The sequence below is a fragment of the Protopterus annectens genome, chromosome 16.part0, assembly GCF_019279795.1.
Source record: "Protopterus annectens isolate FY-2018-M chromosome 16.part0, PAN1.0, whole genome shotgun sequence".
Lineage (NCBI taxonomy): Eukaryota > Metazoa > Chordata > Ceratodontiformes > Protopteridae > Protopterus > Protopterus annectens.
The window spans coordinates 703,325,374-703,352,426 of NC_056750.1; the positions used below are offsets into that span (position 1 = coordinate 703,325,374).

The window sequence follows — 27,053 nt, forward strand, 5'->3', positions numbered from 1 at the left end:
TTCCTAAACCTGACCAGCAGCTAAAGCTTTAGTTGATCCCACTGTTGTTAAGCACTTAGTTAGTTCCAGTTCTACTCTTGCTGATAAGGGTGGGAAAATCATTGATAAATATGGGGAAAAAGTGTATACTTCTGCAACTTTGATTTTTGGACTTTTGAACTGTCAGGCTCACATGTTGAAGTTTGTTCTGACAAAATGTGAAAGCAGTCACCATATGCTTCTAACTTTGCTTGGTTAGCAGAATGAGGAGGGACAAAAATACAGAAGGTTTGGGACACCAAGGACATACACAAGCACATGAATATCAAGGAGACACGTGCCCTGATCAAGGCACTCCACTTTCTGAACCATCTTTGGTCTTGGGGACCTCTAAATGGTTTGAGACAATGCCAGGCATGTGTGGTACATAAACAAGTAAGGTAAGACCAGGATATATCTCCTATGCAGACTAATCATGTTAGCTTGCAATACAGTTTCTCGGCACAGTCTTATTCTGCAGGCATCCTACTTTCCTGTCAGAGCAAAACTGTGTGGTAGACAAGATGAGCAAACCCTCATGAATGAGAACTAGATAAAGAGGTCTTACAAGACTTGATCCATCTGTGGGGAGTTCCTTAAGTAGACCTCTCTCCCTCCTCTCTGAAAAATTGACTGTTAAGATTCTGTTCCAGGACTCCATGTAAGAAGGCCTTGAACAGGTTCCTGTATGCTTTTCCACCCTTTCCACTGATAATCCACAGTACTTCTGAAGAATAAGAAGGAATCCCTCAAGATCACTGTAGTGACTACCTTTTTGCCCAGGCAGCTGTGATTCTCCCTTTTAGCCAGGAACAATCACTTCAAACACCTACACAGAATGGATCTACTCACACAAGAACATGTGTGTGATACACCACGGCATCAACTTCAGTAGACTCCCTGGATGAAACGGTTCATAGGTTCATAGTTCATAGTTTAGTACTAAGCTAACTGCCCTTGCGAGCCATTTTAAGCCTAGCCAATTATCCCTTGTGAGACTCAAACCCTGCACCTTGTGTTTGTAAGGCAAACACCTTAGCCATTAAGCCAGCCTCCCAAGGGTCTTAATTCCTTAGGCACTTGTTTATGGAAGATGTGCAGCAAGTACTAATGGAGGCAAGAAAGCCTGCAACTAGAAAATCATATTAGCAAATGGAAAAGGTTTTCTAGTTGGTGCTAACATAGCCAGCAGCCATTCAGCAGGGCCTTTCTTATTCCACTATCAAGGTTCATTTATCAGCCATTTTAGCACGTCTGCCCATGGATCTTCCTCTTTCAATGCAGTCTTATGTCAAAATGTTCTTGAAAGGGGTTTTACATAAGTGGCCTCCAAGGAAACTGGTGGCCCTCTCCTTGGGATCTTAATTTTGTGTTAAGAGAAGCTAAAACTTGCTCCAGCTGATCCAGCTAAATCTGGCTGACTTGAGGTTCTTAACATGGATAAGAGTTTTACTGATTGCTCTGACCACTGCAAAAAGGGTAGTTGCAACCTCTAATGGTGAGTCAACCCTCCCATTTTCCATAGGGACAGGGGTAAAGAACTAAGCTCATTTTACTCTTAAAGTAGTATCAGAGTTTAAACAAAACTATCCATCTCCTCAATTACTTTCCTGATCCTAAAAATGAAAAAGGATATCCCATACATTGGATGACACAATTCAGGTGCTATGTTGACAGAACAAATCCTGCATGTGGGAATATTGGGAAAAAAAACTTGAATATAAATAATTATTTTGGCAGCTCAGGTTTATTGCCAACTCCCTACTAGGTTTAAATGAATTTCTGTCCATTCAATTAGTGCTGAAACTTCATTCAGCACAATTGTAATTTATTACTTTTAAAGTTTTGATAATTATTTGATATTTGTTGATTACACATGGTGTATTTATATTATATATTTTTTTATTTATGCTTTTTGCTACTGTGTTTTGTTCAATATTAATGGGAGAGATAGCTTTAAATGTGTACTTGACATGAGGTATCGGTATAAAAGGAAATGATATATTCTGTCCAATTCTGATGGAGTTCATTGGTGGTTTTGGGATGAAAGCACTCAACTGGATTTTTTAAAAAACTGTTTGCTGCTTCATATGTGCCCTTCGTTGTGTGCAATCCCCTCTTGTCTTCCAGAGAGTTCTGTCGATTTGGTCGGTTGCCTTATTTTATAACACTCTTGCCATTTGTTAGTAAATACTTTTAGAAAGCACTATAAGCTTGATTCTTTCTATAGGTATAGATTAAAACTATGCTAGGACCATTCTCCAGGGGCTCCTGAACATTCCTTGCACCTCCAAAATGTAGTATAACTAAGGTAATCTCCCTATATAGCTAAGGCTACTGCAGCAGCAATCAACAACATGATGAACATAGTACACTTATGAAAGTAAAACTTTCCATAACAGATGTTCAAATGATCACAGCTACAGTAGCTAATGACTCCCTCCAGCCTCCTTGTTTTTTTTGGTATTATTTATGCCAAGTTGTGGACATTTTATTTATTTTGTGTTGTTCTTAGCATTGTCCTCTCAGGGCTTACCTCCTTCTCTCCGCTGGCAAAAAACTCTGAAGGGCTTTGTTCCCAACCTGGTCTTTTAGTCAGCACAGCCTGAGCACACGGTAGGTGCCCTGAAGCTTTGGTATATGACTGATTGTTATATCCTTTGCACAATATAACCCATAGAACTAAGGCTACAGCAGCAGCAATCATTCAAACATCTACTGCTATTACAAGTTTCTTACGCAACCGTACTTTCCAGGAGAATCTCCTGTCACTACTTCTTCACTTTGTTGCAGTCAATGAAAAGAGACGACCACATACCAGTAAGTTGTAAATTCAATAATATCTCCAAGAACAAAATTCATATCACAAATATGAAGCAAAACTTGTGTTTCAGCTAAAAAGTACACCAGGAGATATAAAACCATTTCAAATAAAAAAAAATATAAAGAATATTAATATTCTACAGAAATCTCATCAGCATGTGAATGGCAGAGAGGATTAACACCTATTAATTGAATTTGTGTTGAGTTCAGGAATCACTGAATCATTGTTTATGCATGCTGCAGTACTGATCATGTGAAGTGTAAAAGGAAATGTAATTAAAAATGAGACGTACTTTGCACCGGAAAGCAAATAGCTCAAAACTACAGGGAATCAGGATTAGCAACTAACAGCTGCATGAATAAACTTTACAACACATCTCAGATGATCAAAACATAAAAGTTAAAACAGTCTACTATAAAATACATAAGACTGAAAAATTTTATTTCACTCCAAGAATGGATTTTTGGAGGGAACCTTGCTTCCTGTAGCCCTTGGCTACGGTAGGCCTATGCTGTCCCCCTACTCCGGATACAATTTGAAGACTGCTGTACTTTGAAATTAGGAGATGTCTGACAACTGGTACATATTAAGACATTTGCATAAAACTGTTTACACTTGAGTGCTGAAAAGTTGTGTTGCTAACTTTTGTCTTACTCTGAAAATATATTAGATGAACACAGGTACTTCAGTGGCAAGAAAGAACATGAAAGGTAGTGCCTCAAGGATCATTTACATAAGACATGTAGTAGCTTGGACAGAAACACAGCAGAATAAAACAAGTACAGCTGTGTAAAATCTTAACATAACAGTTGATGTCCTTCTCTTCACTGTTTCAGTATTCTTTACAACAGGCATTCCCTGCCAAGGGTAGCCCAACATCCAGCCAGTATACCAAAGTCTTTAGGCTGTAATAGGGATGTATATATCAGAACTATGCTCCCTAAGCATGGTGTAAGGTATAAAGGTGACATACATCCTAGGAATTGAAAAGCCCCAGGAGGAACAGTCTAAGGAGACAGAGGGACCATGGATATCTAGAAGGATAAAAGGAGTGGGGGAGGAGGGAGCAAGAGTGAATACTGCAACAGTGAAAAGGACATCTGCTGTTATGGTAAGATTTTACACAATTGTGCCATGTTTTTCCATATCACTGTGGCTGTTTTCTTTACAATTTGGAGATTACAAAAGCTCAGGAAGCAAGCTGGTAGGAGGAAGGATGAGAAGATGCCTCAAGAAAGCCATGTAGAATATCCCTGACATAACCAGCTCTAGCCCTAGAAACTAGAAACTTATAGTGCTTGCTAAAAGTATGTACAGAAGTCCAAGTGGCTGCTTCAAGAACAGAAGGTTCCAAACCACAAGTAAATTAAATATTAGCGCTTGTTTACTAATGACGGTCTGAGGAAGTTTGCTGTACATTAGTAAACAAAAGTGTTAATATTTAATTTACTTGTGGTTTGGAGCCTTTATTTCTTCAATACTGCTTTTGGAGTTTTTTAGTTTTTGGATGCTGCTTCAAGAACAGAATTAGTTTCCAAACCTTTGATTAAAGCACCAGAAGAAGCTGCACCCTTGGTAGAATGAGTCTCAACAGAAGGAAGGCATTTCCCATGAAAGGAACAAAAAAAAAATGGCTTTAGACATCCAAGAAGAAATGGTTTGCTTCGAACATCCAAACCTAGTGACCCAGGATGAATGAAAACAAAAAGCTGCTCAGATTTATTAATGGCTTTAGTTTTATCCAAACCTCAGATGTCTGTGCAAATCCAAGGTGTGAAGAACCTTTTCAATAGCAGATTGTGGAGAATTGAAAAAAGTGGGCAAATGAATCAACTGATTAAGAGACAGGTCATTAACCACCTTGGGCATAATTGAAGGATTAGTATGAAGAGGCTCCCTGTCCTTATGAAAAAACAAAAAAGCAGGAGCAGCCATAAGGATTTAGAGATCAGACACCCATCTGGCTGAGGTAAGGGCCAAAGGAAGAACAGTCTTCCAAGAGCAATACTATAAGGAAGCAGAAGCTGTGGCCTCAAAAGGAGCCAGAGTCAATTTTTCCAAAAGAAAATGAAGGTCCCAGGGTGGTAGAATAAGCTTCCTGGGAGGCCTAATGTGAAGGATGCCTCAGAAAAAAGGTGACTAAAAAGGATCAAAACCCCATCATCCACAATGTCAGTTGAGTGAACAGGTGGGGATGGATGAGTGACACCTTGTCTTGTGTGAGTAGGGCCACCCTGTGAGGTAACTTGTGATGACTGCCCTTGGCTAAATGCAGAAGGGGGAACCAATGCTGTCTGGGCCAAAAGTGTTTCACTAACATTTTGGGAGCATCATATTCTATCCTGAACAGGATCCTCTGTATGAGATGAAGGGGAGGGAAGGCATAAAGAAACATCCCCTTCCAAGCCAGAGGATATGCAACTCTGATGCAAAAGAGAGGAAGTTATCTGTTCAGAGGGGAGGCAAAAATATCTACTTGAGGAGTACCCCATTGGTGGACAATGTTCAGAAATGCATCTCTGTGAAACATCCACTTGTATCATGGACCTGCTCAGAGAATCTGCTGTAATGTTCTGATCTGAAGGAATGTAAACTGCCTTAAGGGTAATCTGGTACTGGACAGTTCAATCCCAAGCCTGAAGAGCTACTCTGCACAGGAGATAAGATCATGTCTTGCCCCCCCCCCCCACACACACACACACACTGCTTCTTTATATAACACATCACTGTGGTTTTGTCTGTGAAGACTGAGGAGCCTTGGAAGGAAGATGATGGAAAGCCAGGAGAAGGGCTGTCATCTCTGATATTGATGTGGGTCCTCCATTTGTTGGAGACCAAAGTCCCTGCACTTTCAGAGGACCAAAGGAGGCTTGCTCATGTCACAGGCATCTGTAAAGAGTTCCTGAGAGGGGACTGGATATTGAAATGGGTTGAGGGACAACATATGAATCCACCACTAAAGTTCCCCTTGCTTGAGACATGGAATGAGAATTAGAAAAGCCAAAGGATGAGAATGTTGAAGTCAGACTGATGTTTGGAACCAGTGGAGATTTCTCATATGAAGCTTGGCCAGAGGAAGCATAGGAATGGTGAAAACCATATATCCTACAGCCTTAGAAACTTTGATTGTAAATGACTCCAGAGGAAGAATAGACTGAAAGAAAGCAATTAGAGAAAGCCTTGGGAGGAGGCAGAGATGCCAGCATTGGAACAGTCTGGATCCTGCAGCCTAGTAAAACATGATCCTGAGAAGGATTCAGGAATGATTTTTGGAAATTCACTGTAAATACTAGGCTTTGCAGGAGACAAATAGCAAAGTGAAGATGCTGAAGTAAAATCACTGGAGAAAAGTCCTGCATGAGAAGGCCATCTAGATAAGGAAAGATCAGGATTCCCTTCAATTTGCAAAAAGCAATCACAGGAGCAAGGGATTTGGTGAAGACCCTTGTGGCAACAGAGGCAAAGGTGAATGCAGCGAACTGAAAATAGAAGGAAACAGAGAAACTAACAACTTCCTGAAAAGGGGATGAATAGGGATATGGAGATAGACACCCTTGTGATTCAGGGAAACTAGAAAAGCCTGAGGAAAAAGAGCAGGAAACAAGGTTTGAAGGGAAAGCATATGAAAGGAAGGAACCTTCAAAAAGGTGTTTAGCTGAGAGAGATCCAGAATGGGTCTTTAAGTGCCTTCTTATCTGGGGACCATAAACATTCTGGAATAAAAGCCCTTCCCCCTTTGAGGAGTTGGAACTTCTTGAATTATTCCCTGAAACAGGCCCGGAAGCACTTCTGGAAATAAGAGTAGCTGTTCCTGAGGAGTCTGAAGAATGCCCAAAAATGGGGAAACAGATTTCATAATATAATACCCTTGGCGAATTATGGATAGAACCCAAGAATCTTGAGTGATCTTGAACCAAATAGGAAGGAATAGGGAAGGATGGAGAGAGGGATGAATGTGACTGAGAAGAGGGATAGACAGCACCTGGTTTGTCTGGAAAAGGAGGCTTCTGAGCTGAAGGAGTTTGTGTAGACTTAGCAGGAGGAGCCTTTCTACCACCCTTCTTACCTTTAGGAGAGGGTGAGACTGTCTGCAGATAAAAGCAGGTTTATTAAGATAATTCATTTGAAACTTGTGAACAGGTGAAACAAAAATGTTTCAAATCTTGTAAAAAGTCTTACCCTTTTACTGAACTGACAAACAGCTCAACAGCAGATGTTTGTTATCTAGAGGAGTATCCATCAGCTTAGACTTAATATCAGGCAAAGGCTGGACTCGAAGCCAGGAAAACCCTCCCAACACTGAACCAAAAGCAGTAGCTTTGCACAAGGAATCAGCTGAATCATAGCTGCATTTAATAGAATGGTGAGCAATCTGAGAGATGATGTTCCTAGTAAAGAAAGAGCTGAAGTCTTCCCCTCAATCAGGAACAGCTGAAATAACCTGGCAGGCATGAGAGGGAAGAGCTAAAATATACCTGCTCATGTGGGTCTGGTAGTTTACAGCTCCAAAGGCCAAGGTAGCAGAAATACACTTTACCAAACCTCTCCATACTTCTGCTGCCTTTGTCTGAGAGAAGCAGATTTGTAGAAGCCAAAAGCTTAGGTGGCTTATCCAAAGCAACACAAACAGAAGGGTCAGCAGAGAAGCACCTATAAAGGAATTTGCAATCCTCAGGCACCTTATAAGACCTATTAGTTTCTTTAGGTGTAGGGGTAGGAAGTCTGGAGCCTGAGAAGCCATAGAAAAAGCATCCAGCATGGTAGCAAGAACAGCAGAGTCAGCAGAAGCCTTAGGAGACTCCATCTGAAGCAGCTCATAGTACCTCTTCTGGACATCAGAGACCTGAGCAGAATCACACTTACAATCTCCCATGTGGTGGAGTTTATCGCCAACAGAAATGGTCTCAGAAGGAGAATCAAGAGCAATAGATTTCTCCTCCACAGAGCCATGATCCAAAGGAGAGGGAATATGAGGAGACTAGGTCAATGAAAGCTGTTTCTTAGGCCTCTTAAGAGGGGTAGAAGACCAAGGGGGGCAGGAACAGAGGCTTCAAAGCTGTAAGGGCATTAAACAGACCTTGTATGAAATTTTGTCATTCGCTTTCAGATCTTAGCAGGAGAAAGGTGCTTAATTTTCTGCTTCTTTTTCAAGGTCACATCAGTCCTAAACATCTTAGGTGGCTTGGATCCCTGACAACACTTAGCGTAGTAGGAATCGCTTCTCTGACTAAGATTTGAGGAACACTCCTTGGCCCTTTGGAAATAATCAGCTATGGTTCTCCTGAACATGCAAAGCTGTCTGCAAGGTCTCTAGGAATGTACAAGAAGCCTGCTCAATGCTGGCCTCCAAAATGCTTGTGGCAAAGGAATCACACAAATACTGGGCAATCCTCTGGGTTTTCACTAACATACTTCCAGTGGAGGCAGTACAGATGAATAATCTGTCTGAGATTTCTTAGTCTTCATGGATGACCGACTCTCAGACCAGGAAAATTCCTCCACTGCATTGTTAGCCAACAATTTAAGGCATCAGTTTCCAAGGTGATTGCTAAAGAGATGACTTGCAAGGTTTTTGGAACAAATAACTGACAAATGGGAGAAGCAAAACACTGTTCAATGATCCTTATGGGGACTCTCCCACACTGGCATTTCCCCTTTCTGGATGACATAAAACCAACAACCATAAAATAAAAGGACAAAAAACACAATGGAGCACTTATCTAAAAAGCAGCATGGTAGCCAGCAGACAAATGAGCATGCAGACTGATCAAAGATGGCATTCAGACTAGCAGCAAAGAAATTCTGAGGACAGTATGTCAGAGTGTCACTTTTATGTCCTATGTCATGCACGGAGTGCATATATGTGCCATGCAGCATCCCTATTATAATCTAAAGTTTATACTGGTTAGGAATCAGGCTACCATTGACAGGGGATCCCTATTGTAAAGAATACTGCCACAGTGGTATGGAAAGACATCTCACTGAGATACAAATTATATTTTGAGTGTTTTATGACATTCTGAAAAATTATACATTGAAATAAAACTTAATACGATAGGCTAGAATAGCAGAGTAGTTCAGGAGTTGAAGATAGCCATACCTCTCAACCTCTCAGTGCAAGAAATCTGGACAAAGCTAGAAAGAATGGGGGGACAAAGGCCCAAAAATAGGGATAAAATTTAAATACTGCTCCTATAAAGTTAAAAAGTTGCTAGAACAGGTTTTGCATTATGTATTTTCTGACGGGTATAAAGTCTGAAACTCAAATGTCTGTCATCATTTTGTATTTGATGTCAGTCTTCAATGATTTGTCAGAAAACCAAAATTTTATAAGGACCAAATATACAAGGTACAAATCTGGACATTCCGTGAAAATCTGTCCTGTTGAGAGGTACGAGGAGAGCATATACTGACAGTGTGTAATGGGGAATGAAAACAGTCACATATTGCAACATAGGAAAGTACAGTCAGACAGTGAAAATACCTATCTGAAAAGAGAGTCTCGGTGGATAAGTTTCAGTGGCAGTGGTGCAGTCAGTAACACACTTTTAGTGCAGAAGGATTTTAATTCCCATACCAAGCAGATCTTTAGCTGACACTCAGAATTTGTTTTGGGGGGAGCAACTTCACTCCAGAGTGTGTTGTCCTTTTGGAGGAGAAGTTAGACAGACCTCATCTGCTCAACTTGGTGGTAGCTCATGTGGGTGTAAAATATCTCCGACACCCATCAAAGAGAGTTGTATATATATATATATATATATATATATATATATATATATATATATATATATATATATATACGAGCACACACACACACACACACACACACACAAACGTGTCCCGGACAATTTGCCAAATGGCCATTTCTCTGAAACTGAAACGGCCGGGCATACTTGCACGAAAGTGCTTTTTGCCGAAAAAGCACTTTCACGGAAGTATGCTAAAAGGTAAGGGGAATTGTGGAGGAATGGCTGTTGCTGAGATCGTAGTACAGTGGGATAAGGGAATATTCCCTTTTCCCCACTGTAGTATGATCTCAGACTGAGAATATAAAAGTAGGGGGTGTGGGGGGCACAGCCCCCCACATGGGGGGGTGCAGGGGGCTTTCCCCCTGCATAAACATTAATTGTGTGTTTTTTGTGTTTGTTTTTTTACTATTTCTTAGGGAATTTAGCGAAAGTGCTTTTTTGGCAAAAAGCACATTCGCTAAAGTGGATTCGGTGATTTGGTTTCGGACAATTGAACTTTCGTTCAATCGTCCTAGACCCATATATATATATACACACACACATAGATGCATTTACATATATTTATAAACTTTTACATTTTCTACATTGTGTTAAGTCTGACCCCCACCCTTTAGTGCACAACCAGAATCATATATTCTCCAAAATCGTTAACATCCGTTTTCCATTATACTTTAACTTTCTGTCTATATTGTCTTCGGTCATCTTCTCTTTTGGCTGTACTCATGAGGGGTCAACACAGTGGATCATCTGTTTCCAATTCTTCCTGTCCTCTGCATATATCTCTGTCACACCAACCACTTGCATATCCTCTCTCACCACGTCCATAAACCTTATCTTAGGCCTTCCTCTTTTACTCTTACCTGGCAGCTCCATCCTTAGCATCCTTTTCCCAATATACCCATCATCCCTCCTCAGCACATGTCCAAACCAACACAATCTTGACTCTCTGACTTTGTCTCCAAACCATCCAACCTGAGCTGACCCTCTAATATACTGATTCCTAATCCTGTCAATCCTTGTCACACCCAGTGCAAATCTTAACATCTTTAAGTCTGCCATTTCCAGCTCTGACTCCTGCCTTTTTGTCAATGCCACCGTCTCCAACCCATACAACATAGCTGGTCTCACTACCCTCTTGTATATCTTCCCTTTCACTCTTACTGGTACCCATCTATCACAAATCACTCCTGACACTCTTCTCCACCCATTCCACCCTGCCTGCACTCTCTTCTTCACCTGTCTTCCAAACTCACCATTACTCTGAAGTGTTGATCCCAAGTACTTAAACTCACCCACCTTCACCAACTCTACTCCTTGCATCCTCACCATTCCTCTGTCCTCCCTCTCATTCACACACACATATTCTGTCTTAGTCCTGCTGACCTTCATTCCTCTCCTCTCTAAAGCATATCTCCACCTCTCCAAGGTATCCTCAATATGGCCCCTACTCTCACTACAGATCACAATGTCATCTGCAAACATCACAGTCCATGGAGCCTCCTGTCTGCTTTTGTCTGTCAACCTGTCCATCACCATTGCAAATAAGAAAGGGCTCAGGGCTGATCCTTGATGTAATCCCACCCCACCTTAAATGGATCTGTCACTCCCACTGTAGACTTCACCACTGTCACACTACCCTTGTACATATCCTGTACCACTCTTACATACTTCTTTGCCACTCCTGACTCCCTCATACAATACCACAACTCCTCTCTAGGCACCCTATCATATGCTTTCTCCAAGTCAGCAAAGACACAATGCAACTCCTTCTGACCTTTTCTATATTTCTCCATCAACACTCTGAGCAAACATTGCATCTGTAGTGCTCTTTCCCGGCATGAAACCATACTGCTGATCACTAATCATATTCAGTCCATAATGTCCATATGACATAATCTATGTACATTTCTTTACATTCTTGCTTTACCACTATAGAAATCAAATTCAGTCATACTCATGTTTATCCGTTCCACTTTTTTAAATTCTTTTAACATACATTTACATATTCCATTCCATAAATCCTTTGCCCTTATACAATTCAAAAAAACACCTGTTCATATTCCCCACATGTATGACATATTCCATGTTGTATCCTTTTATATGGCATATTTACCTTAACAGGCAAACTTCTTATGGACAGTCTCTATAAGAAATCATTGCATTCATGATGTTTTTATACCATACAAATCTCATTTTTATTGCCTTCTTTTTTCTCTATTTCTAAATCTTCCCATGAATCAATGTAATAAAAAGTGTGCATAATATTCTGGTGCCATTCTTTTCTAGCCTTCTCAACTTTCTGCTTTTAATTTCCATGACATAATTTTATTTTGATGCTCTTAATGCATTTTCATATTCTAAGTCATGTATCTGCCTCCATTTTCTCCTAAAACATTTGTTTTTGACAATATCAACATTTCTTCCTTTTATATAACATTTCAAGGTTTTATACAAGTTCATTGATGCTGCATTCACTATTGGATTCAAAAATCCTAGTATTTTTTTTTTGGTCATATATAATTCCCTTAACCAGATTCAGTCTGGAACCCATAAAAAAGAAATTGCTCATTAACTCTTTCATATTTTATAGGAATCATGTAATTAGTTATATAAGCAATTTTCCTACCACTTCATTTGTATCAAGTAAACCTTCTTCCTATATGAAAATCAAAACGATTTCCAAAATAATGTCATCTGTTATTTCTTTAAATATTTTTCATTGTTCTTCTACATATACATTTTGTCCATATAAATTTCCAAAACTTCTATAAACTCCATATTAAAATGTATGTCATTGTTTCCTATCAGACAAAAACCTGTATTTTTTTCTTTATACATAATCCAATTTTATTTCGTTTCCATATATTTTTATTACTTGTGATTGTTACAATACCATCTGCATAGGTGTACATTACTGGTAATTGTAGTTCATTCAGTATTCTATATCCTGCCTTATCTATCATTTTATTAATACAGCTTACTATCATTCATAATCAATGAAAATATACTGCTACTAGCTGGACATCCTTGTCTAATTAAATCTTATTTGAAGCTATTCATTAATCCGTCCAGTGACATTGTTTAATAATATTTCTATCAAACTGATTTAATTACATTATTATTCTTTTGCTAATGTTATATGCCTTTAAGATATCCCATAATTTTTCATGTTGAATTCTATCATATACTTTACTTAAATCTATCATCATTTTTGCATTAACATTTTTATAATGCACTACTTTAACAATCCATAACAAGTCTTATGCTCCTTTACCTTTTCTGCCAAATACAACTTACTCATATAACTCTCCCATTCTATTTGTTAATATTTTAATTATGATTCTCAAAACTCTTATCTGTATTATGAGTCTATATTAGATAGATGAACGCTTAAATGTTCGAATCTCTAAAGGTCGAACTTTAGAGATAGAACATGCAAATGTTCGAATACTTTTAAAAATTAAAAAAAAAAAAAAAGTAAAAAAATCTAAAGGGTATAAGCAGGGGGGCAAACCCCACTGCACTCATGTGGGGGGCTGTGCCCCCCGCTACTTAAATATACCAACTCCAAGATTGTGTTACAGTGTAGGGAATGGGAAATTTCCCATTTCTACACTGTAGTGCATGGAAGTGCGATCGTAGAGTTGGTATATTTAAGTAGCAGGGGGTGTGAGGGGTGCAGGTTGACCTTTAGAGAGTCGAACATTTAAGTGTTCATCTATGTAATATAGACCCATATTATTTAGAGTTATAGGTCTCCAATTCCTTACATCATCTTTGTCTTTTTTCCATATAAATTTTATAACCCCTATACATATTTCTTTGTAACTTATTCCCATTTCCAACTATTCAATACTTCTACAAATGTATCTTTTTGCCAATATTCCATATCATTGTACATATTATATTCAATACCATATAAGCCTGTTGATGTCTTCATATTTGTGTCTTAACACTTCATTTAATTCTTTAATAATTGTACTTCTCTAGATATTTATTCTCGATGTTTTTCTTGTTTCATATTTTCTATATTTCTTTAATATACAAATCAAATATATATTCCTTAATGAATTATTTTATACCTTCCTGTATTTTACTTCTATTCCTTCTTTATTCTTTAACTTATTGTTTTCTTTAATTTACTTAAATGAGGTGCCACTTTTCCCTTGTAAATAATAACTTTGCTTATATAAAAGCTTATTGATCTTTGATTCCTTTCATACATTTCTTTTCCCTTCACATAGAATGTTCTCTTTCTTCACTATACCTTGAAATTATTTCTTGAGTTAATATCTTATGCTTTTTTTTTCTCTTGTTTTCAATACATTATAAAAAACATCCTTTATATTTTTCTTTAAAGCTAATCCACCAAGTGGTCCAATTTTCATAAAACATTCATATCTATATGATTCTCCCATGGTTTGTACATTACTTTCTTGTCATCTTGCTCCATTTTCTTCGGCTAGTATTTTAATTCCTTTTCCTATTTTTATATAATCTTTTTCATGTATTCTCAGCCATATTGCTAAATCAGAAAACCCAGTCTGTTTCACTCCTTAACCCTTCTGATATAAAAAAATAATCAATTTCAGTCATACTTATAAGTCTAGTCATTAGTCTGGTACATATAATTTGCCATATTTCATGATTAACTATTTTATCATATCATTTTTACTGTTCATTCTTAAATTACAATTGAAATCTCCTATTATATTTGTGCTAACACCTACATAATTTATTTTTTTTAACTTTTCTTTTATGATGATATAAGCATATAAGGCAATTCTGAAAATGTTCATTTTAGTAATGCGTCTTAATTCCACTATTGTGCCATCTAATATTTTAATGTTATCTTGACATAATATACATATACCTGAACAGATTTCCTTTCCCATATTCCAAACCGTTCCATAATTTTTCTACTTGTACTCTTTCTTCTGGTGTTAATAATCTAATATCCTCCAATATAATCATCTTAGCATTTAATGCACACCAATCTAATATGCCAATTCTCCTCAACATTTTTCATACTATTGACATTAGTTAATATTTTCAGTTTCTAATAAAGAGGGGAAAAAATAAAAGGAAGAACTCATCCTTTACCTTTTTTTAATTTCTTTGACTAACACACCTTTGTATTTTCTTCTCCTTTAACTGTTTTTTACTACATAATTCTTTCTTCCTTTCACTATTTGCCAATCCACATACTCATCTTCAGTTATCAGTTTTGTCCTCTTTTTGTCTTCAACATTTGTATCTGTAATCTTGTCTACCTCATTCTGACTTTCTTGTATTGTATTTTTTTCTATGATCCACATATTGCATAATCTGTTCAATTTGTTGCTCCTCATTTTCACAATCTAGCCAAACATGTTCTGTATTGCCACACTTTTTACATTTCATATTTTCATGCAGTCTGTCCATATATAAAACTTTTGTTACATTCACTAATCAAGTGATCATCTTTTCTGAAAAAAAACTATTACCATTCACATTTATAACACTTGGTATATGCTTCACACTTTCAGTATAACCCCACATTCCTAACCTCCAGTCCACAGTCCTCTTTCATCATAAATCACTGTAGTGTCCATCACATCTTTGCAGTCATTAAATGTATGTTTAATTCAGCAGCCTCCACTTCTGTTCTAAACTGTACCATTATCCTTTTCTTAGTTTAAATACAAGACTTGAGCATTCTGACCAATGATAAACATTTTTTAAATCAGTTTCCTAAGACATTCTCCATATATTGTCCATTTTCAAATAAATCACAAAAAGTCTCTATTAATCAAAATAAATGTTCTTACCTCTTTTGCATAGACACCCAATGGCCCAGTCAATGAGTCCCAGACTTCATCCCTGCCAGTCAGTCCTTTGTACTTTTTACTACTTATTTAAATGGTATACCCTTTAACTTTTCTTCTCCTTTAACAGTTTAGACATAGGCCATCTCTTCTGATGAATGTCTTCTCCCTTCTTTCTCCATTATCTTGCTCCACGATGCTGTTGCCTCATTCTCCTTCTCATTATGATCTATTAACTCCTCCAAATAATCAACCCACAACTCCCTGGACTGCAGGGTTGTAATAATACATCCTGTGTGACTCTCCAGCTCACTTACAAACAGCTTCTGCTGAAACATCACTTTAGTATCAGCTAGCTGTTCATCCACCACATCACTAAGCCCCACATTCTCCTCTTCCGATGCAGGCACTTCGACAATCTTTGCATCCACCTCCACATCTGTAGTGATTCTACCATTTCTGAACTGCTTAACAGCTCCTTCAACAAGGTTTCTTCCTCCATTGCTCCTCCTGTTTCTCTGGGTTGCCTTCACACTTGGAACAGAAACCGGAAGAGTGCCACACACAATGCTTTCTCCCTATGCAGGAGAAAGGGACTTTCCCAGATGCCCAGGCCAAATTGTCCCTAGTATTATAAATACCACTTCAGGTTTCCCGGTCAGCAAAGAATAAATAAAAACAAACATTTAGGAACTTAACATTTAGTTCACTGTTGTGAAGTTTGTTGCAATGGTTTGCACAAAGATAAATCAATCACTGCTTTAAAAAAACTATTTCAAATTTCTAGTGCCTTATCATGAAGTAACTAGACTTTTATTAATGAACCAAGAATTTCTCAGCTTCTTGTTATAGTAGTACAGGTACAGATACTAGGATAAGAGTTGGTTCTCTGTCAGAAGTATGCATCAATTCTGAAATTTGTATTGGAGTTTTGCTTTTGATAATGAAATCAACTGATACTGAAATAAAGCAAATAGCTTTAAAATACATCTCCAGCTTATTTTTTGAAACATACTAATAGTAAATCTAGCCACCTGAAGTAAGCTAGCAATAAACACCTCTACTTTGCTTAGAGTAATAATTGAAGCATTAGTTTGTGGCTGTGTAAACCTCTACAAGTTCTAAATCTGTAAATTTCATTAGACAAAACTGCCTTTGACTGTCCACTCAAGAAGTCTCAAAATCTAGCTTGCATAAAACTCAACTGCAGATTCAAATTTTACTTAAAAGGCAACCATTTAAACCAGAATCATTCAGTAGACTCAAATTTAAGCACTTACTTGCATTAAAGTAAACAATCTGTTGTAACTTGATAATGTTTAACTGCAACAAGAAAAAATGCATTAAAATGCTGAATCAACTGTCAAAATAAAATACTTTCAAACTGCAACAAAATGACCTACAATAATTATTGCCTTATTCTTTGCAGCTGAGCTGATGCATTTGCCACTGAAGGATGATAGAAAATACTCTAAATATTTGGTATATACATGACACTTTCACCATCTGTCATGTGCATAATATTTACTCAGCAATTATACAACTGGTCATTACTATACAAAAATGAGAATGCTGATTGGACATCCCAATCAGCATGCCTGTTGTAAATTTAACATATACCAACAGAAAAAAGTCTAGCATTTGAAGCACCATTCCAGTCTTTCTATTATAAGCTAACAGACAGATCAAAATTTGAGAAAAATTAAGTATAGTCTGCAAAACTAAGGAATCAGAAATGTATCTGACTTTCCTTCTATTTCTACACTATCCCTTGCAAAATCTTGGCAGTCATACCTCTCAGATGTCCAGATTTTTGCCTTCTAGTTTTGGTCTGTTCCTCAAAACTTCTGGCAAGTCACTGAGGATTAAAGTTATTAAATGACAGACATTTCAGGTTCATGCTTCATATTCTTCTGAAAATTAATGCTACACAATTTATTCAAGCAACCTGCTAAGTTTATAAGAGCAATATTTAAAATCTGTCTCTATTTTTGGACCTTTGTCCCTCCATTATATTTGGCTCTGTCTAGTTTTCTTAACAGCAATAGAGATTCTCTTTTCCCTTTACTACTTCTGCACTGCACTGATATACTGTACAAGCATGGGAAAGTAAGTTCCATACGCATGAGCAGTACATTAAAAAACAAGGAAGAACATGGAAGAACACTACAGCTCCATTACTCAAAGACATTTAAGAAAGGTAAGCCATTTTTTCTTAATGTCATTATATAATAGCAAAAATCCTCTCCTGTTTGTGGGTATATCAGGATTTACCCACTACTGGGCTTGCTGGATCATAAGATTTACCATGCATGGTAAATCCTAATATACCCACACACAGCTGTGTACCATAAATCAGAACACTGCATTCTCATGTTTACTTAACTTTCTGTACTCCCTAAGTTATGACTATTTTCATCTGTGTGCATTCCCTTTTCTAACTGTCTTTTCATGTGCATTTCAGTGTACATTTCTGTTTTGAACTGATTTTTCTTCTGTCAGTTCATGCCCAATCCTATCCTGATAGTTTGCAGTTTTTGCTACTTTGTCATTGGTGTTTTTTCTTCTGATGACAAGATCCTTTATCCTTATATGTTCATAGGTAATTACTAGGCTACCTGGCCTTCTAGGTCATTTTAGGCCTTGCCAATTTCACATTTCAAAGGTGAGAAACCATGTACTTTGCATCTTTGGTAAACACCTTAACCATTGTACCATAACCCAATTCTAGCTCCTTTTATAGTCACTATGCCTATTCCCTTCTTCTGATCTTGGCTCTGGATCTCTATACGAGTGCTACTGTCTTGCTGTCTGCCTTTCCAGTTTTTTTTTAGTGAAGGGTGCATCAGGTTGCTGGTCTCTCTTTTACAGCCATTATGGGTCCAACAATTTTCCCATGAACTGTCTGAATTTCTACAACTGTAATGGGCTGATCTTTGCTTTCACTGTGAATACTTCTTCCACTTTTTGGTTGTTACTTATGTAATGCCTACACATTGGGGCCACTCAAATCTTAAAGTACAGCACATTTTACTACCTTATGTATAACAGTGCTACAACACTATCTCAATTACCCTACATATTGCAGCATCCTTGTTAACACATGAATTTCAGTTTTCAAAGCAACACTCTGTTTCATTTTATAATGTGCCCATTTCCTCTAAAAAAATATTACCCAATGAATCTGCACAAACCCATGTCATCCTTCTGCCCCTAGAGGCCATGTACTGGGTAAAATCAGGTTATATTGGCTGGGCTTGTAAAGGCTATTGAGTTATGTTCATGGGAGATTACCAGGTTATCAGGTTGAAGCCAGAACTTTAAAATGCACTTTGAGTCATGCATCTGTGCACTTTGGTTTATCTGCATTAAAAGTCCAGCAAATAAATTTTATAGCCTGTACCTCAGGGGTTAAACCAGCATTGAGTAATTTTTTCTCAAGTTCATTACAGTTTATGTGGTTAGCCTCGTTCGTGTCCATTAATGTTTTCAGTGTCTTTCATTTCAGCTGGGATGACAGAATTCTTGTCCAGTCTGCTCACTTCCATTTTTTTGTGGTGACATAGCATTGAAATGTCACTAAAAAAATTCTAGGACATCTTCCCTAGTTATGAGCTGTTAACAAGCTGTTTGCTGTGGTACAAGGTGGCCTAATGGTTAAGGTGTTTGCCTTGCAAACACAAGGTGCAGGGTTTGAGTCTCACAAGGGATAATTGGCTAGGCTTAAAAATGTCTCGAAAGGGCAGTTAGCCTAGTACTAACCTATGAACCTAAATAATTCCCACAGCCTTCATTTACTTATCGGTGTGACTTAGCACAAGTCATTTAAGCAAGCAGGGCTCTCAGGCCAAGTCTGAAAAAGTCCCATGTGGATCAGTGCTCTGCTGCAGTTAGCAAATACAACTAAACAACACAGTCTTTAGGTTGGTATCTACTCTGTCCTGGACTATCTGTTTGTATAGCTGCAGCAACTTTTGGTCACTCTCATCTATGATTTCCCAGGTCTCTGTAGTAATTTATCCATGGTTGGGTTACCAAGAAATCATACTTAAAAAAAAAAAGTACAACAGTATAGGGAATTAGTAACACAAAAAAACACATTGGTCCACTTCAAAAATGAAAATTAGACAGTACCTTTAGTTACTTTCTCAGGCTTAATGTTGTTTACAAAGCCCCTTCAGGAAACTGGTTTTCATGCAGCAAGAAACAGGTCTATTTTCAGCTCTCAGTGCAGGTACTTCTAGCCCCAGGCTACTCTGTTTTGTACAGCATTAATTGTTAACTACTACAAATGACTGCCTAGCTACATAGGTGTGGAAAACTTTCCACATACTGCAACACATTTGAAAGTACATTGCTAAATATACATAGACACACATTTAAAAAAGAATATAGTCTTTACATACATCATATTCTTTTACACAACTTTTTCACTTTATATAACAAAATGCAACAAAAATACTTTTTCAGAACAGGAAAAATAAATTCACATACATTCCCTTTCAACATATTTTAATATTCCACATTCTGTGCCCTGGGCCCTTATTCCACAACTATTCCTTTTATTCCACAATAATTTCACAATCCCACATATTATACAACAAGTATTAATGTCTACTATTGGATATTATCCATACAGTACTTGATATCCTAGCCATGATATTTTTATTCTCTCTTTCCATCATAACATCCGTCCATAACCCCCTTATCCCATTTTTTGCTCATATGGAAAGGGTGTTATTTCGAGGTGACAATCATCTCTGTGTTCACACTACCAGTTGGCTAGCCCTGTTGCAGTTGTTCTTCAACACCATACACACCTATGGCCACTTTCGTATCCAATCTAACTACTGCATGTCTTTGGTTTGTCGGAGGAAACCAGCCCCCAAAGTCAACCCACATGAGCACAGAAAATATGCAGACCCCACACAAAAGGAACCCTATCTGAGAATCAAACTGGAGAACTTCTTGCTCTAAGGTGACAGTACTAACCTCGACGACATTGTGCCATCTAGCATAACATATTATATGCAAATTTAAGTTTCAAAAATATTCAAACTGATACTCATTTTTATATCGATGCATTGTGCCATCTAGCATAACATATTATATGCAAATTTAAGTTTCAAAAATATTCAAACTGATACTCATTTTTATATCTTCCCCATACTTAATTGTCACATTACAGTAATGCATACATAAAAAGTTAATCAGCTTTTCATACCTGACAATTAACTCAACTGTTTATAGTTTTCCTATTGTCTGGTGATTTTGCATGTTCGGTCTCCATTCAAAATCTGATATTTCATTAACCCTTCTAAATATAACCTGACTATCCTTTACTGCCCCTTTAATACTCACATTTTTGCTACCAGGGCTTCACATATTAAATCCTCTCCATAATGATGCTATACCATGCATTCCTACTTAGCTTACACACTCTGCCCTATTTTTTCCAATTCACAGTTTCACAATACTCTACCCTTATTTTCATATGGCCTTTTTATTCCGTCTACATTTCAAAATGCCTTATATTTCTCTCACATATTTCCTACTATTTTGTATGCCAAATTATCCATCCACAACCCCTTTTTCCCCATTTTTGCACATAGAATTGCAGTTTCACTTCAACATTGACAACTATGTAGAACCAAAGTTTACAACACTGGGTGGCTAGTCCTGCTGCGTTAGTTTTCATACCACAAACACAATGCTAATTTCGAGTAACCAATCCACCTGTGACCAGAGCAACAGGAGGAAACCCACTCAACACAGGGAGGAAATGGAGACTCCACAAGGAAGGCACACAACTAAGAATCAAACTGGGAAGCCTCTTGCTGTGAGGTAAAAACACTCTCTGCTGTGCCACTGTGCCACCCCATATTACTGGTATTGTGATACTGCAAACTGTGGCTTATTTTCCTTTAGATAAATGGTAGCTGTAGTATTCAGTGTTTGCAGTAAAATGGCTGGTATACAAGTGGAAAGTCTGGAAACAGCCTGTTGAATTAAGTATATATATTTTTTTCAAGGTAATGTGACAGAAAAAACACACCTGTCAGGCCTTCCAGAATTTTTTTTCAAAGTGATATGTAGTGTACCTCACTCAGCGACTTTCTGGATACAATGCATTAGAGATATATTGGAGTTATTCACTCAGCGACTTTCTGGATACAATGCATTAGAGATATACAGGAGTTATTCACTCAGCGACTTTCTGGATACAATGCATTAGAGATATATTGGAGTTATTCACTCAGCGACTTTCTGGATACAATGCATTAGAGATATATTGGAGTTATTCACTCAGCGACTTTTTGGATACAATGCATTAGAGATATATTGGAGTTATTCACTCAGCGACTTTCTGGATACAATGCATTACAGATATATTGGAGTTATGCTCTTGTTGCTCCATTCATTCTCAGCATAGTCTGCTTTAAACTAAAATATCACAACCGGAAATTGTCTATGTAGGTAACAAAAGCATGGATAAAGATTCTGAATAGACAGATGCATAAGGGGATAGCAATCTCTGTAGGGCAAAGACTTGTAATGAGTGTGTGGTATTATAATAGGCAAGACTAATTACTTATAATCAGGGTATAAACAGAACATACTACATATGTTAAGAAATGCTCTAGAAGTATATATTCAGCTTGACCACTGCTTGGAGTTTTTCACAAATGTACATAGGAGAACCATTTCTCCTACAGAGTATACAGTGTTCTTCCAAAAATACCTCCAAGCAGAGTATAGCTGGATGTTGCTAACATATACAAGCAGCACTAGCTGGATTTTGTAACATATTTGCCTCCTACTAGACCTAAACAACTGACCAAAAAAAATGAAAATTCATGGGTATAAGCAGGTATAGCTCTGTAATATGGCTGTACCCTGGAGAAATAGATCTTGTCTGTTAGATTCAGCAGTGGGGTTACTGCTATAAGCAGAAAACACTGGTAAAATAGTGCACTGCATAAAATGACTAATGCATATTATTATTAAGATAATACTGAACCCCAATGTAGAAGTCCCCAGTCATAGTTTTCCATGGGAAATTTGTGCTACTGTGGTGTTGTGGTGTATATTGAGCACTATATTCCTTTTATCAGCCATGTGGCCTGCAACTTTGTCCCAAATGACATTTGTTACAAGGATGAAACTGTATTTATGTGCAGTGTGATTCTGTACCACAAAATGCCTATCGATTCAAATTGTATGTCGCTATTTTCCATTCTCTATTTTGACAGGAACATCTGACTGCATTCCCTGTCAGTCTGTGCTTGGTTTCAGATTGCCAAATTAAAGGGTGACCTTGTAGTTATGTGCAAGGTGATTCTTTGCCAAGTGATTAGGCAAGATAGATATGAAGTTCATGCAATGCTATTACAAACAAGGACATGTTCAGAATATATTTTATTTATTTATTTATTTTACATTTGTTGACCGGGAAAGTCCGACTGGAGCGAGGTCCATTTACAGCGGAGTCCCGGGGAGAAAAGCTCCACTATTATACTATATGTTCAGTGATAACATATGCAATACTAGATATTATTTACAATACAAGATATTACATGCAAGAAAAACATGATTAAAGTGATTTGTTCAAAACTAACGAAAGGACTTCATTGTAACAATACAATCAGATACATCACATATGCCAGTATAAACAGACAATATTTTTTGCTGAGCAGGTTTGAGCATGACCACAGGAAGGCCCTGAATGGCAGTTTTGAGGAGAAGTTAGTACTGTAATAGAGATAGTAAGCAGAATATAGAGTAAGGTAGGAAGTATATGAGGAGAGCAGGGAAGCATTTATGTGATGCAAGGACAGAGCCAGGAATGCAAGAGGTGTGATTTGAGTGATTTTTTTGAAGAGTGTGATAGAAGGTGCTGAGGAAATATTCTGGGGGAGGTTATTCCACATCTTTGCTATGGTATGAGCAAAAAGAGCTTTACCTGCAGTGTTGTTGGCTTGAGTTATATGCAGAAGGGTTTTGTTGGATGAGCGGAGTGGACGGCTTGCTGAGTATTGGTTAAGTAGTTGGTTCAGGGCAGGAATCTTGTGGGGATTCTTTAGGATGTTATAGGTGAGGACTAGTTGGTGGTAACTAATTAAATGAGGAAGTTCTAACCAATGTAGCTCTTTTAGAGCAAGGCAATGATGGCTACGAAAAACAGAGTTATTGGCGAATTTAGCAATCTTATTGCAACATGACTCTAGTTTGTTCATGTCTGTTTTCCTAATGTGGGTTAGGATTGGAGATGCATACATTAGGGTAGATAGAAGGTGGGTTTGGGCTAGGGTGATTCGTGCTTGGTCTGTTAGGAAGTGTTTGTGTTTATACAGTGTTCCTAATTTTTTATGTACTTTCTTAATGGTTTGAGAGATATGGACATCGAAGTGAAGATCTTTATCTATTTCAATACCAAGGAGTTTTGTATGGAGGGAGGGGGAAATTGTGGTGCCATTTTTGGAAGTGATAGTGAAAGAAAGGGGTGTGGGTTTGTATTTGCTTGGGGTGAATAGTTGTAGTTTTGTCTTGTTGGGGTTAAGAATCAGTTGGATATCAGTAATCCATTTTTCAATGGAGTTGAAGGATTCCTGGGTAAGGTTTTGAAGAGTGGTAAGGGATGGGGCTGAGCAGATTAAGGTGGAGTCATCAGCGTACTGTATAAGTGATGCATGCAGTGTGGAGGTGTGTAGTCTGTTGGTGAAAATAGTGAATAGTAATGGGCCTAGTACTGAGCCTTGTGGAACACCTATGGTGGATGATAGTAAAGGTGATAGTACTCCTTGCCATTTGACTGATTGTTTCCTATCAGAGAGATAGTTTTTGAACCAAGCAGTTGTAGAGGGGGCAAAGGACATTGATGATAGTGTTTCTAGAAGTAGGTTATGTGAGACCATGTCAAATGCCTTAGAGAGATCTAAGAATATGGCAGATACAAAGTTGTTGTTATTTCTAAAATGGTTAACCTGGTTAGTGAAAGACAGAAGAGCAGTGGTTGTACTGTGGTTTGGGCAGAAGCCATGCTGGGTTGAGGAGGGCAGATTATGTGAGGTTAAGAAATGCATCACTTGGGTATGAATACATTTTTCAAGGAGTTTGGACAGGGGGGATAGGATAGCAATGGGGCGGTAGTTTGATAGCTCGTAGGAGTTACCACCTTTGTGTAGGGGGATAATATGTGATACCTTCCATAGTTGAGGGATGTAAGCTTCTTTTATGGAGCGGTTAATCAGAATTTAGACAGGGTAGGCTAGAGATTCAAATGCTAGTTTTAGGAAATTACTGGGTAGGCCATCAGCTGCAAGAGTGGTAGGTTTTAGTTTTGAGAGTAGCTTTTTGACTATGGAGGTTGGTATGGGAGAGAGAGTAAAAGATGGTATATTACTATGGTCCTTAGTGGGGGTGGATATAGGGTTATTGCTAGATAGCTGAGTAGATAGTGATAGAATAGAGTCTATGAAATTATGGTTGAATTGAGAGGCTAAGCTGTCATTAGTGGTATTTGTGTTGGGAGCTGGGGTAGTAGTTTTACCAGGTTTTAGAAGGGAGTTAATAGCATGCCAGAACTTTTGGGGGTTTTTAGAATGTTTGTTTTGGAGATTTAGGAAGTAGCTTTGTTTGTCTAGCTTTGTTTGTCTTTTGGCTTGATTACGAAGTTGTTGATAGTTCTGTCTATTTAAGCTAGTATTGTTCTTTGTCCAGATCTTCCAGGCATTATCTCTGGCTTGTAGTAAGCCTTTTGTGGTCCTAGTCAGCCAAGGGGCATAGTTTACTTTGGTTCTAAGTTTTCTAATGGGAGCTACTGTATTCAAAACATTCATAAAAGTACTATTGAAAAGTTTAACTGCCTGGTCTAGTTCCAGAGTATGTAATGGCTGCCAATTACATTGTCGTAATATACTATTGAGAATTTGTGGATTTACCTTGTGCTCATTTCTAGTTTCCTTATACAGTATGGGTTTGGCTATGTATAACTTTTTACGAAGAAGGAAAGTGGGGCAGTGATCGCTGAGTGAGTCAGGTAGACAGCCCATGAGAATTTTGACTAGGGAAGTTTACTAAAGTCCAATCAAGAGTTGACTGTTTCTTGGATTTTTTATCCACTCTGGTGGGTTGTTGAATTAGTTGAGAGAACCTGAATAAATTAATATGGTTTGTGGGATTGCTAGAATTACAGGATTGCCAATCTAGATTTAGGTCTCCTAACAATATGGTTTCTTGTGGCAGGTTGGTTGTAGCCCATTGTAAGATTTCCTCTATTGTTGCTGAGTTATTTCCTGGAGGGATATAACTACAAAGGATGTTAATTCTCTTTTTGTTGTTTAGAGATAGAACTGAGCCTAATGTTTCAGCATTTTGGAATTTGGGAAGTGGGGTTTGCAGAGGCTGGAGGTTGAGTGTGTTTTTAAATAGAATAGCAACTCCGCCTCCCTATTGTCATATTTAGAACATGCTTCTAACACAGTGTACATTCCCAATTTCTGTTTTAGTAAATATAATTAGAAAGGCTAAAATGCATTTTAGAAACATGCCAGGTGTGTACTATCAGAAGTTTATTTTCATGTTGTAAATCTAGACGAAAATATGTTGCTTTTTAGGACTGTTTCACAGTTTACCTCTTTTTTATTATCCTTCTTTTGAAAAATATAAAAACATTATAGAAACAGAAAACTATTTTCTAAAACAATGCTTAAAGACTTGGCAGTTCTGAGTAACATAAATTACTGAAATCCAACAGTGCTTTGAAAGAATAATTCCTCCTCTTTTTTGTAGGAGATTCACTGTCTTATCATTCTGGCAAGCAATTTTCCACAAAGGATGATGCTAACGGTCCCAACAAAGGATGTACTTCAGTTTATAAAGGCGCATGGTGGTATGACAACTGTTATAAGTCAAACCTCAATGGGAAATATTACGGGGGGAATAATAAAGAGGACGGAGTCACATGGACACATGCAAAAGGCAATTACTATTCCTTCAAACTTACAGAAATGAAATTTCGAGCCATCTAGGAAATGCTCTTTACTCCTTTCATTTTATAAATAGTGACTAAAATGATTCAATCTAGATTTGCCAGTTTAGCTGCTGTTATATTCTGCCCACCTCTCCAGTACAGATGAAAGCATATAGATAATGATTTTAGAATGTTGTCTTACTTCATTTGCATGTTATTCATTGCTTTTCCTATGGTGATTATAGTCTTGCTGTTCTACCAGAATAAATCATTTATTGTTCATTAATTGCGTTCTTATATCTTAACTTCTGCAAACACTAGAGTTTTTCTCCCTTCCACTGTACTGAAGATTCTTTCCTGTGGAACAAGCCATTTAACAAACCAAACATTTAAAGGGAATGGAAACATTCAGTGCAAATGGTATATGCATTTCATGTTGATATTTACTGAATAATCACAAGAAAAGAATCTACTTTTCAGCCTAAAATAAATGTGTTGTCACTGCATAATTCTGCTTGTTATTCAATAAATACAAAACAATTAATGTTAATCGTGTTTCACCTCATTAACCTAAATTGCAGGTGTGGGCAGAGATTTGAAGTGCCTTTTGAAAAGTACAGTTGTGTAAAATTTTACACTAACAGTAGATAATCCTTCTCTTCACTGTTGTAGTGTTCTTTACC

General features: G+C 37.6%; 1 protein-coding gene across 1 annotated transcript in view; it reads left to right on the plus strand.

Moving 5' to 3' along the window:
• The window catches only part of LOC122790308 (ficolin-1-like), a 137,933-nt gene extending 111,277 nt beyond the window's left edge, over nucleotides 1-26,656 (plus strand). Inside the window, exon 9 of the mRNA XM_044057826.1 lies at nucleotides 26,190-26,656. Coding sequence (XP_043913761.1) covers nucleotides 26,190-26,428 — 239 coding nt within the window. The 3' untranslated portion in view covers nucleotides 26,429-26,656. The remainder of the gene's footprint in view (nucleotides 1-26,189) is intronic.
• Nucleotides 26,657-27,053: the final 397 nt, after the last annotated feature.